We start from the raw sequence: 14022 nt of genomic DNA, 5'->3' as shown, positions 1-14022 counted from the left end.
CAAACATAATCAGTTTTCATTATTATTATTATTAATTTATTATTACTTCTGCTGACCCCCCTTTATTAAAACAAGGCCTAAATCTAGCAAGGAAATTTACATGAACACCAGCAAACCTTAACATCTAATGTTGTGATTTTGTAATATCTTGGATGTCAACTTGATGACTTTATTATTGCTTTATCCCAACGTCTTAATTTCTCCTTCTTTTTTAAAATATATTTTAGAGTGAAAAGCAAATGAATATGATCATATGTTAAATTATATTACACAGAAATGCCATGATTTATACTGCTTCTCAAATTTTTCTTTTTGAACTTGAAATACTGGTTCATTTTGTTCCTCTATGCGGCAACGAAGTGGCATATCACCCCATATTTGATTGTCGTCTTTTCCAAAAGTTGGTACAAAAATCAGAAAAACTTGGTGAAGATGTCAGGTAGTCGTAGATTTCTTGTAGAATATATTTCAGTAGTTTTTGCCTATTTTTGTTGTTGTTGCCTCTATTCCAAGAAGACGGTCTGAAATATTGCAAAGCAAAAGATGGGGTGTCTTTATTTTTGATGGCCTCGGCTAAAACTTTCTCACTTATGACTCTCTCATTCCATTTGTAGGAGGAAAAAATCATGCTCATTTCAAAATGTTTGATTTATGTCATTGTTGATTTCTATGAGCTTGATGCTTAAAATGTGAATTATTTTACAGTTACTGTCCTCATATTTCTGAATAAACGGATTCTTGTTTGTATGTATATCATTGATCCACATTTTGTTTCATTTCAAATGCAAAGCTAAAATCATAGATTTACCATATCAATCATGATATAATGGTTGTATTTCTCTATCTCTCTCTCTCTCTCTCTCTCTCTCTTTAGCTCCCTCTTCTCACTCTGTAATACACGCCCTTCCTCACACACATTAACAGTATCAGATGGGTGTGCGAAAGCAATAGAGGGGAGAGGGTTTCTTTATACTTCTTTATACTTCTTCATTCCCCCTTTTCCTTTCTCTCTTGCTTTTCCCCTCCCCTTTTATGTTAAGGCATTTGGGGCAGGGTTGGGGGGGGGGGGGGGGGGGGGGGGAAGGGGGTGGACATATGTGCTCCCTCTTGCTATTACATATACATTACATGGGCAATGATGGTAATTGCAGAGAAAAAATAGTGATGAAAGTACTATATAGGCCTAAAGAATGGATAATTGTACATGTACTAGTAGGAAATAATTGGTTATGATAGTGATGTAAAAGTAGACACTAGATGAAGGTGCATATATATTATGGCAAACGATATTGTGTTGATGCTTGATGAGTATTTAGATGACAATGTGACTTTAAGAGATGATGATGATGAAACAATTGATCTCTGCCTGTACGTCATGTGGGAGCTTGCAATGTATGTTCAATTTTGCCCCCCCCCCCCCCCTCCACAAGCCACAATTTTGGTCCTTCCATTGTTTTATTTTTTAAAATTTTAAGTTGATATGCCATTAGAATGGTCAGTGATGGAGTGGATACCCTGACGGACGATACATAGATCGGGACATAGATCTCCTGCACTAATGTTCTACTGCATGCACTAGCGCGGCGCCCAACTCGATCTCAGGCCAGCGCTAGAGCGGGGATCGGACAACCGATCCGACCTAGTACCGTACCGGACCACCGACCGTTCTCATTCAGCGTTGCGGCCTAAGCGAAAGTCATTTGGCATTTGAGGAGTCGGTGGAACTTGTGGAAGTCATCGCATCATGCAGAAGTCAGATTATCCATTCTTGCCATATGAACCTCCGAGCTGGGCTGCCAACTTGGCTTTGATTCCAAAGTTTAAATTTCAGGTTTGTTAAACTTAAAGTTAAACAAAATTATTAGCTAGGAGGGACTCAAATGGCATGCAGGCGTTCGGAGCATGCAGCTCATCGCCGAGCTGGACGGGCAGGGATGAGAGTAGAGATCCGAGTCACTGCTCCAGACGCGGCATGCAAATCTCATTCAGCTTCAGCAGCAGAGGAGGAGGGGAGGAGGGTGCATTAAAGGGGTACTCCACCCGGAGATTAACTTGGTTTTAATGAAAGCAGAAAAACAAGAGGAGCAAATGAAATGAGAGTTTCATCAATATTTGAATATTAGGTTGAAAAATAGGAAAGATATGAATTTTGAATATGAAAGTTAATTGTCGTCAACATACATGTACACTGCACCAAAAACTAATGTAACTAGTCTAGAGTAGATCTAGATCTAGATCTAGAACGATCTAGACTTAATCCATTGTGAGCTCCTCTCCAATCAGCTATAGTCTAGGCTAGCCAGGGATATGAGAGTTAAACTCTCATATCCCTGGCTTGACTCTATGTACAGATAAATTCATAAACTTTCATTTTCTAAGTTACTAATGACGAAATAAACATGTGCGTACAGTTGTAATTGTATTAAAATATTTGCATTGATCAACTGTATATGTATGATTATGAATATAGGTCTACACAGAATATATAGACCTAGTCTAATATGATTTAACATTTTCTTATAATGGAAACATATTTTTTCTTGAAGATTTTAAGTACAGAGCAAATAGGAGTAGACCTCGCATGAAACGTCACAAAGTTGCATTTGATATTGCACCTACAAAAATTCCTAACTTTCTTATTTTTAATCGCTTTTAGCTCAAACTTTCACTGACCTGTACTGTAGGCTGTTACTCTCAGGCTCATCATGCTTCTATTAAAACTAATTTAATATCATATCAGGCCGCTTGCAATGGACTTCCCTTTTAATGGTTTTGAAAATACAAAACCCTGGAGCAGTTTAGGATACAGGTAGTATAAGTAATAAGTCTTTCATCAAATGAAAAAGAAACAAAAATTCCCCTCTCATTCAATTTAATTTCACTCGGTGCATGCAGTATTCACACTTGTCGTGAATTCAGGCTTTCTTCTAAGCTTCTTCTTCCAGTTGAGTGCCAGCCTCTTAAAGCTTATCTGCCATAGTTTACAGGAGGGATTAGACGGCCCTGCAAGGTCACTGAACAGGTGGTTATCTCATCAACTCGGCTCTCAGTTAACATAAGAAAAAAAGGATCATGGGGGACCATGCAATGGTCACCGATTAGGCATTGTTTGTTGAATAGAGGGCGCAAGTAGCTACAAGTAGTGCAGTGGGCCTTTAAATAGAGTGCTTTTGTGCCGTGTGCAGGGTGTGGCTGCATTTTGTTCTAATTAATATTCAATAACTAAAGCGTGTGTGGTGCTGCTATAAACTGGTGCAAGTACAAACTCCCCTTGCATACCGATTACTTTTCAATAATGTCTTTTGTGCTATGCATACACGATTATAAATTAGTAACACTTTTATTTTGCTTTTCTATAATTCTAGTAATTTATAATCTTATACTTAATTTTGAAAAGACAATATGTTTATTTGAACAAGATTATGAATAGTGCTGGTGGTAGGTAACTTTACAAAATTTGGAACATTTTTGTGTTCAGATTGTGGATCATTTTAGATTAGTAAAACGAATCACAATCATCAGGAAATGTACACTGCAGTCTAGGACATATATTGCCAATTATCTAGATAACGTGTAAATGGCAAACTATGGTCTGTTTCTTACCAATGAAAATGATGTGGCTCTAACAATCCAAGTCTTCAGAAACCATACTATTACATTTGTAAGCAGATGTCCAACTGTTTTTTTATTGAAACAGATGATAACTGCCCACTGAGAAATCAAACTTCTTTGTAGCCTATAATAATAAATGTATAATTGATGTCACAGTATATAACAGAAATCATTAAATATACTTGATTTGCTTGTATGACTATCCTTCCAGTTGGCTAACCTGAACACCCCTATCCACAAATGGCGTCTTCCAAGGACACCTGATGACTTTGAGGTCTTTGTCAAGAGGGATGACATGACAGGAAGTGTTCTCTCAGGCAACAAGGTAAGGTCACTCACTCCTCTTGAACAACAGTTGAAAATTGCACTGATAAGCAAGTTTAAGGTGTTTGGTCATAGATCCTGTGTCCCATACATTCAATACCAAGTTTTTAGGAGTTATGAACAAAAATTGACACTGATTATCTACTTCACATTTACATTTTTTTCTTCTTTTTCTGATACAAGCTCTAGTAGGGGCTAACTTCATACATTGATGTACTTTGTCCTATTTTCTCACACACGTACTGCATGTAAATGTGATACAGGTGTTTTAGAATACGTATACTATAACATCTTAGATATGGTCTGTCGGTAACTTAACAGGACAAAGTACCCTGATATGTACAATATTTATAATTTCTCGAACAGCCTGTGCGGAGGCCAGTGTTATTTGATACCAAGGTGTGAGAGTCAAGTGGTTTAAACACTTCAACTGAAGATTTAAAGGTTATGGGTTCAATCCCTGAAATGGCACTTGGGATATTATAATGCAGAGGTCATTGTCTTTGAGTAGCATTTGTGTGCTCTTCAATATAGAGTGGGGGAGGGGGGGGGGGGGGGGGGGGGAATGATTTTTGTGGGGTAAGGAAGCACCTGAAAGATATGTAAACCTAAATAATGTTTGTTTTTTCGGATTTGTGCTATACCACCTCCCCCACTCCCCCCCCCCCCCCCACACCCAAATATCAAAGATCAAGCCATCAGTGGTTCATATTTGAGACTTTGGGTAGTTCAAGCAAGAACATACATGACTTGCAACAATTAATTCTAACCTCTTTTGACAGATCCGTAAGCTTGAGTTCCTATTGGCTGATGCAGTAGATAAAGGGTGTGAGGTCATCTTGACGTGTGGAGGAGTCCGATCCAATCACTGCCGAGCGACGGCCATCTCGTCTTGTCAGCTTGGGTTAGAATGCCATCTATTTCTGTGGTCCAGAACTAAGGTAAATCCATGGCTTGTATCGTGATGTACCAAACACATTTGATGGACAGACATTTGATTTCTGCTATGAAGCTCCCATTCGATCGTCCAGGGTCATTTCATGGCACGGGTGCAATTCTTGTGTATTACTAAAAGTGAGAAACTATGTTTTTTATCAACCATACCAATGTTTGCTTGAAATGAGTTAAATTGAGCCAATTATGTTTAGAAGTACTCTAACTTCATGGTGAATCAATAACATAGACCAATAATTCATATAATGTTATATATGTCGATGTTACACTGGTAAAAGAAAAGATGCGTAATAAGCAAATATTTTGAAGAGAAGCAAATGAAACAGGATTGGTTCAGGACAGTAATATACCAGTATCATATACAGGTACATTCACTACATAAATCTTCCAACCAATGATTTCATCTTTAATGTGTAGTAGAAGATATCATAAAACCGTTACATGGACATCATCATATGTTTTTGTCCCAACCTCATGGAATGACCCTTCTAGCATTCAATTTTAGAGAATTTGCCTTAATGGTGTTTCTCCCTGATATTTATCCTTTAATACAATCATTGAATGTCATAGAGAGAATATTTTGGTTGTATAATTTGAGACGTATGGAACAAAATGAAGCCATACAGTCAAAATGTTTAATCTAATTTTTCAACAATGTCTATGAATTTCTTATATAGAGTGCACCTTGTGATATAAAAACTTGCATAAGCTTGTCCAACATAGCATCAACCCAGGGCTCAAATTAATTTTTTGTCCACGGGGGCTCTTCCCCCGAAAAAAGAGCCCCCGTGAGCCTTCTCATGGGGGCTCTTTTATTACTGACGGGGGCTCTTTTTTATAAAAATATCCATTGAATTGGTACCTATGATACTCCTCAATTATTTGCTATTTCATCATTATCATTTCAATCAGCATTTTCCCTCTTACAAACTTACAAGCTACATAGCTGTTACTGGCCTGTGTATACGCATACAACACTGATCTTTATGATGTCTTTAACGTGACATATCTTCTTCTCCCCTTGCAAACGAAAAAGAAAACATGGCCATTAAAAGGGATTAAGCGACAAATAATGATTGTGATTCAAATTGATGTGAATATTTGTTTGAATAAGCACTGCTATTCACCCGAATCTTCTTTGTAAAAACAACTTTTACAAATCTCAGCCATGCTTACTGACTTGAGACGTTCCATTCAATTTAAAATACCCATTACATAATACACTTCTCCTAATCTCAAAGTGATCTTATAGCACAGTGGCAGAATTGCATGGCTGAGATTTGTAAAAGTCGTCTTTACAAAGAAGATTCTGGTGAAAAGCATTGCTTATTCAAAAAAATCCTTGCATCAATTTGAATCACAATGATTATTTGTCGCATGGTCCTTTTATTAAATAACCTTGTTTTCTGTTTTGTTTGCAGAGGGAGAAGAAGCTATGTCACGTTAAGAAATCATAAAGATCAGTTGTATTATGCGATTATACATATGATACCAGAACAAATGTTGATTATCACAATGTCATTTTGGAATACCTCTATACAAATACCACATTGTCTTTAGCCCGTATCAGTATTAGTATGATCCAATATAAAGCTATTATTCTTTATTTAATTCAGTATAATGCTTTTCCTCAAAAATAGTTTTGCTATTTTTTTTAGGGTTGAGACGCTAAGAAATGGTTTCAAATGTACATTACACGAACCCTGAACCATTGCAAAATGATGGTGGTTTTCTCTCTCTCTCTCTCTCTCTTTATTTTAATCATGCATTATCAACTACATATAAAGCAGCAACCAAAAACTTAGGGTTATCTGAGATAGGTGAAAGTAAGAGTTAAAAAGAAAGTCATGCTAAAACGGCGCTTCACTTCCCCCCGCCCCCTGAAAAAAATAAAATAGATTAGTAGTCCTCCTCTCCAGAATCCCCTCCCCCCCGCTTTAATATCACATTTTCACTTGGCAGCCCAAGGGGGCCGGGGGGGGGGGGGGGGGTGGAAGGAGGGGGTTAAACCCCCTACCCCCCCCCTTCCCCCGCCGTAGATCTGCCCATGTTACCATGTCATTCCACGACATTTTGGTCTTCCTCTTCTCCTCAAAAGGGACTTTTAGATTTGCGTGGACGTCGACGTGTTACGTCCTTTTAAGGCACTGGCAATCACATGTGACGTCCTTTTAAGCACTGGCAGTGCCTTAAAAGGAGGTCACACGTTGCAGTCCACGTTCTCATCGTGCAAATCTAAAAGTCCCTAATATTGATTTACTGGTCGAGGTTCATTATTTGCTGACAACGAAAAACTTCTCCAGGCCATGACCATGTTTCTGCCCTTGCCCGATCGCCTCCAGCTCCAGCAGACATGGCGCGGCAGCGTGCAAACGCACCGCTACTAACGGCGCAGTAGGCCTATAACCACTGCTGACGGCGGCACTGCACTGCGAGCTGAATCGGTAATAATAGGCCTACTCATAAAACGAGAAATCTTGCACGCTAATCTTAGTTCCATTTCATTGGTTTAAGGTTTGAAAATTGAAACCCAATATTGTGTTAAAGTTATAACAGAAAAGATTATCTTTATTTTATAATTCCACCGGGGCGATTTTTAATTTTGCAATCGCCCCCGTGAGCAACCTGACGGGGGCGATTTTGTAGCTCACGGGGGCGAATCGCCCACCGCCCCCGTGTATTTTGAGCACTGCATCAACCACAACAAGTTGATATACAATCAATTAAACATTGCAAGGCCCTAGAGAGGAGCATGCATAAATTGAATGTATTTTGGCTAGTCTATAGAAATAGAAAATGAGTAAAGTTCACTATGTAACAGATGTAACTTTAATTTATTTTTTCTCTTTAGGACCTTAAGGGCCAGTTCACTGGGAACACTCTTTTAGACAGGATGGTTGGAGCCAACTTTTATCTTGTACCATCAGAGTGCTCGTTCCAGAAGGAGATCTATCCCAGAATGCAACAGCTCCAAGAGCATATAATGTAAGTCACTGAACTTAGAACCAGAAACAACCAAGTCCCTGAAACTATCATGAATCATGGGAGGGCACCACTGGTTGTACTTGGAATATGAAATAAGAATTTACAAGGGGATGGGGTAGGAATGGGGGAGGGGGAATTCTACCATTTCTTTTCTTGAGGGGAGGGGGGGGGGGGGGGGGGGGAGCAATCACTGATCATATTTGGAATATTGAATGAGAATTTATAAGAGGGGTGGGCTGCGAATGGTGGAGGAGGAATCCTACTGTTTTCTTTTCTTGACCTTTCCCCTGTTCTGTCATCTTTTACCTATTTTTCACTTTTTCTTCTTTTTAGTATTAGGTTTTCCATCGTTTTCCATCATTTGATTGAAGGGGGGGGGGGGGGGCATGTGTCCGCTTGTTGCTAAACCACTGCCCAAGTGTATGAATAAATACAATTTATTCATATAATTATCCTCTTTTGTGTCCGCTTGTTGCTAAACCACTGCCCAAGTGTATGAATAAATACAATTTATTCATATAATTATCCTCTTTTGTGTCCGCTTGTTGCTAAACCACTGCCCAAGTGTATGAATAAATACAATTTATTCATTTAATTATCCTCTTTTGTTCAATTTTAGGAAGACATCAGGGAAGAAGTGTTATTCAATACCTCTGGGTGGCTCCAACTCTGTTGGTGTGTGGGGGTATATAGACTGCTTCAATGAACTCATCAAACAGGTGATTATCTAGCTCTTCAGTCTTTTACCATGTCATTTCATAGGGCAGCATAAAGAAACATGAGCGGAATTTCATTTTCTGTACTCACAACTATTGTAGGTGTATGGTAGTATTATAAATACTGCTTCAATTAACTCATTAAAAAGGTGAAGTCTTGTAGTCTTGGTTGTCTGACATTTGCTCCAGATTTCTATTACTTTCATTGATTGTTTTATGTATGCTTATTGAATTTCCTTTAACAACACAAATAAATCCCATAAGTTTGCTAGCAACAAGTGTATGCAAGGTAAATTTACTAGTTTACTATTCAAAAGATAAAAAATATTAAAAAATTACCCCTATTAAAGCTAATAAGTATCAGGTTTTGCAATATGTATGATACTTATCTATTTTAGCTGCCTTTTGATCTTTTAACCTGTTAACTACTGAGTTCTCTAATTCCTATAGGCTTAATACTTGGACCACCCGGTACCAGTAGGCGAAGGGCTATAAAGTACAAAAAGTACAGGATAGGTACTATCTTGCCCTAAATGTAACAAATTTAATTTTAAACATCTGTCACATCTGGCCACTGAAGAAGAGTGTGACACTAACCTGTTTCTGTTTATGTCTTTCTTGGCTCTAGCAAACTATGAGCATTCAGAGGCATAAATAATAACTTTACCTCAAGGTAAATTTGATATAAATTTTCCCTAGGGAAAGTTACGATTAATGCCTCTTCATTAGCTCCTAGTTTTTGCCAGACCCTCAAAATGTGTCGTGTATTTGTATACTATACAGGGTTTACATGAGAGATTCACAGACATTGTCGTAGCATCGGGAAGCACAGGATCTGTAACTGGTCTTGCCATAGGGAACCATCTGACAGGAAACAAAGTCAAGTAAGTATTAAAGCATTTTTAAACAGCATTTCCTGAATGTTATTATTTTCAATTTGAATAAATATTTGCATCAACTGAGTCGGTACTGACATATCTGTTGATGAGTTTTTAATTAAATTTTCTTTGTGAAATCGGGTCATTATTCCTGTGAAATATGTTTCAACAGTCAATGCTTCTTACATTAACTTTCATGAGGATGCAGATGCGACCTTAGAGACGTTGGGTTAATAACATCAAAGGTCAAATGTCATTCACATATCCACATTTGTTCTTTCAAAGTGTCTTAATTCTAATGGAATCCAAGGCATGGCAGTCATAGCTGACTCTGCCTACTTTCACAAGGAAGCTGACATACGTGATCTTCGGGATCAAAGGTCAAAGGTCATTCACATATCCACTTATACAGTATATTCATTAATATTTATTAAAAAAACCTTTGTTCTTACAGAGTCCATGGCATGGCAGTCATATCCGACGCTGCTTACTTTCACGAGGAAGCGGACGCAATCTTGAGAGACCTAGGCTTGCAGGCCAGTGATGGGTCATCAGGGGTCAAGGCTGAGGACATCATGGACATCGTGGAGGGAGTGAAGGGCATAGGTTATGGTCTGTCCACACCAGAGGAATTAGGTGATTATTTATTGTTGTTACGATGACGTGGATCCTAATCAAATGATTGGTTGAAAGCGTACATGTGACCAGGCATTTATTTTGCCTGATGCGTAATTTGGATAATGACCGGTCATTGTCAAAATCATGTTATAAAACATCATTTTATAAAAACAAATAAAACATAATCTTATAACACATATATTACACTCCATTTTGTTCGGGCATTAGTAAAATTACCCACACAATCGAGGTACCTTTGGAATAGTCTAACACACCCGAGGCGATATTTGTATACTATCAGAGATTGTTTCATCCGTTGAGAGCCAATAGGGCATTGACTATGCATTAAACATGACTTATTACCTTTTGCCTCTCAACTGACGAATTGGTGTAGTTTTTATAATTCTAGTGAGTTGCTTGATTTAGTTTCACAGTTTGCTTGCTGTTCTTCATGTTTACTGTCAACAAGAAGAGATTATTTCATCCGTTGAGAACCAAAAGGGCCCTGACTTTGTGTTGAGTGATGTGAGTTAACAGCCTTCTGGCTCTCAACAGAAAATGATGAAAGTGTTTTTGCTGTAACTCACAGTGTTTGGAATGGGTGTATTGTCTGCATATGAATGAAAAGCACTTCAGACAAAAAAACTCTTCAACTCTGGAGGAAAATCGAACCTTCAACATATGCTGCTATTTGGGCTGTGACTACATTAGCAGGCTAATTCTGTATCATGACATAGACAAGATGAATCTTGAATTATCTCAAATATCTCGGGTCTTTTTCAGTAGGACCCTCTGAGAATCATATATAGTTTCCAGAGCTTATGTCATTGTACCGTTATTAACATAGAAACATAAACAAACATTATCTTTTGTACTGACTAACATCTTTCTTCGTATCTTTAGAATGTATTCAAGAGGTTGCCACGACAACAGGTATCCTGGTAGATCCATGCTACACAGGGAAGGCCACATACCATACAATGAAACTCATGAGAGAAAACCCTGATAGGTTCCTAGGAAAGAAGATACTCTTTATTCATACAGGTAAGTGCTTAACGTGTTTTTACAAACCACCTCCTTTGTGAATTCGGGCCAATGGGTTCAAGTAAGTTTGTTTGTTGTGTTGGAAGGTTAGGTATTTCTTCAGGTTGGTATTTCAGGATTAAAAGGAGAACAAAAAGAAACAAACAAAAACAACAAGAGTGATTACAGTAAACTTAGAGTGGGATAGTTACCTAGTTTTAATTTGTATTTGTTATTACCATACACTTACAAGATGGCTTCATCATATGGTTATCAATTGAATAGCAGCTCTCACTAAATTTAATGCTAGGGATCATTGTGAGCACAAAACAGGTAATTTTCTACCGAATCTCGTAATTTCCATCCATGTCAATCCATAAGTACTTTTCTTTACAATTGGAATTAGTACCTCCTTTATTATAAAACAAACCTTATTCATGTTAAACTTTTTTGGCCCAAATGCACAAAGGAGTTTTATCTCCATCCATGGTTTCAACCTCCATAAGCATAGTACGCATGTGTCCTGATGTACAATGGCCAATATAAGACACTTGTGATTATACACTTACATTTGTATATAATCATATTTTAGTCCATGGTGGCGACGATGGTGTTGTAGTCGAGTGGTTTATTTTTAAGCACTTGACTTGAAATGCAAAGGTCATGGATTCAATCACCGACATGGCCCTTATTTCTTTAGGCGAGGCATTAATCTACATTTGCCATTCCATAACCAGTAGAGAAATGGGGACCTGGTAGGATGACGAAAGCATGTTTGTAATTGCCATATACTCTCATGGTGACCATTTGGTAGGAATACTCCCCGGGGAGTGGAGATGGTGCACATTGTGCATGAATGAATCCGATGACCGGGGTATTGATAATATCTGTAAAGCGATTAGAGACAGTATTTCGTATTAAGCGCTGTACAAATCCAGATTATTATTATAATTATTAGACCTCCTTGGTGACATGGGGCCTTTAACTCTAAAAGAAATGTATCCCAGTAGCTTCCTGTTTAATTGATGTTACCATGGTTACTTTGTTTGATCAGGAGGATGGTTTGATCTGTTCAGTGGAGTGATGTCATCCGCCATCGATGGCAAGAGCTCTGCAGAAAACAAGGTCTATGATTGGATGGAAATGACTGACAAATTGCCATTCGACCAATAGAAATGAAGAACATATAAATACTGTATTCTAAGCTTACACTCTGGGTTTTGTTGTTGTTATTTTTTGTTTGTTTTTGTATGTTTGTATCGTTTCGTTTTGCATTTTAAGGAATAATCCTACCAGGTACCCATTTACCTCACCTGGGTGGAGTGTGGCAAATGTAGATTAACGTCTTGTTAAAGGACGTTAGTGTTGTGGCAGGGATTCAAACCCATGTGGTTCACAGTCGGGAGACTTATACACTAAACCAAAAAAACCTAACCCTTTGTAAGTCATGTTGATTAGCATGGTAACTTCATTATTAAAAGTGTGTGATAATCACAAATAACATTTGTGAAAAGCTGAAATTTGTTTTATTCTTATAAATGATACACTTCCACTGTGCATAATATATACCGCTTCCTATTTTTCTGTTGGCCTAAAAACAAAATCTGTTGCCTTGTTCAGTGTGTATTTTATTGCTGCATGCAAGTGTTTGTGTGTGTACGTCATGCAGCTGTGGGCTCACTCATAGTTAAACTTTTGTTACTTAATTTACGCTGGTGAAGTAATGGTAAAACCAGACATTTCATAGAGTAAAATGACAGGCACTCTCATAGCAGGAAATTTTTAAAAAAATTGCCTCGTTTTGTGGATTTAATTTGAATAATTGTCGGCATGAAGCATTCACAAATTGTGATGTCGCATTATAACAATCATTTATATCCTTCGTGTCAAAATGTATTGTCATTATCTGGTGTAGTACGGTGCAATAAAAAAGGTTAACATATCAAAAACTGCAGTTTTATATAATGTTGTCCATGTGTTTTTAATGTAAAAGAATAATAGAACTTGATCCTATTTTATGTACCTGCTACATTGTAAACATTGTACAAATGGTCCTTTTAATAAAGGAAAAAGGAAAAAAGGAAATGAAAAAAGTGCAATTGCCTAACTTGTTATTTGATCAGTGGCTAATTTGTGTAAAATCATAACTTTTTGTTAAAGATTGGAAGGAAAGTGAGGATGAATAACAAGAAAGGCCGAAAATAGTATGGAAGATGGTAAAGGGGAGTGCAGAGGAAGGATGAGAGATAGAGTATGGGTGGAGAGAGGGAGAGAGAAAGATAAGATAGAGAGAGAGAGAGAGAGAGAGAGAGAGAGAGAGTGGTAGGGGGGCAAGAGAGAGTTGAGAGAATAGGGGAGAAAGAGAAAACGAGAGAGGAAGAAAAAAGAGAGAGAGAGAGGGATGGAGGGGATACACAGATCGAGTGAGAGAGATAAAGAAAAGACTGAGAGAGAGAGAGAGGGATGGAGGGGATACACAGATCGAGTGAGAGAGATAAAGAAAAGATCGAGTGAGAGAGAGAGAGAGAGGGGGGGGGGGGTGGGATCAAGAGAGAGAGTGAGAGAATAGGGAGAAAGATGTAATAGAGGGAGAGAAAGAAACGGAGAAAAGATTGTAAGAACGAGAGAGAGAGAAAAGATAGAGGGAAGAGATAGGAGAAAGAATGATTGAATAATGGGATGCACTACAGTCAAACCTGCTTAAGCGACCACCCCTCTATAAAGACATTTTTGTTTCCCTTGAAAATTGTTTTCCTTGAAAATTGTTTCTCATTAAAATGTTTATTAGTAGAACCTGTACATAAAGCAAAACCATCTGCGCATACAGATCCTTTTGCTTGTCTCCCTTTAATAGCAGGTTTCACAGTACAAACAAAAATCACATAATTATCAAATATCTTCCTGGCTTTTGA

General features: G+C 37.9%; 1 protein-coding gene across 1 annotated transcript; it reads left to right on the top strand.

The window, feature by feature from the left end:
* The first annotated feature begins 1665 nt into the window (after positions 1–1665).
* On the top strand, positions 1666–13203 carry LOC576624 (putative D-cysteine desulfhydrase 1, mitochondrial). The gene is made up of 9 exons (XM_776911.5): positions 1666–1831; positions 3824–3937; positions 4719–4877; positions 7742–7875; positions 8495–8594; positions 9375–9475; positions 9924–10105; positions 10991–11131; positions 12165–13203. The coding sequence occupies exons 1-9, from the start codon at positions 1745–1747 to the stop codon at positions 12281–12283; spliced, it is 1137 nt and encodes a 378-aa protein (XP_782004.4). The 5' UTR covers positions 1666–1744; the 3' UTR covers positions 12284–13203.
* Positions 13204–14022: the final 819 nt, after the last annotated feature.

The sequence above is a fragment of the Strongylocentrotus purpuratus genome, unplaced genomic scaffold (genome assembly GCF_000002235.5).
Source record: "Strongylocentrotus purpuratus isolate Spur 01 unplaced genomic scaffold, Spur_5.0 spur5_scaffold_12, whole genome shotgun sequence".
Lineage (NCBI taxonomy): Eukaryota > Metazoa > Echinodermata > Echinoidea > Camarodonta > Strongylocentrotidae > Strongylocentrotus > Strongylocentrotus purpuratus.
Note: the sequence above shows the minus strand (reverse complement) of the source record. Positions and strands in the feature narration are given on the sequence as shown.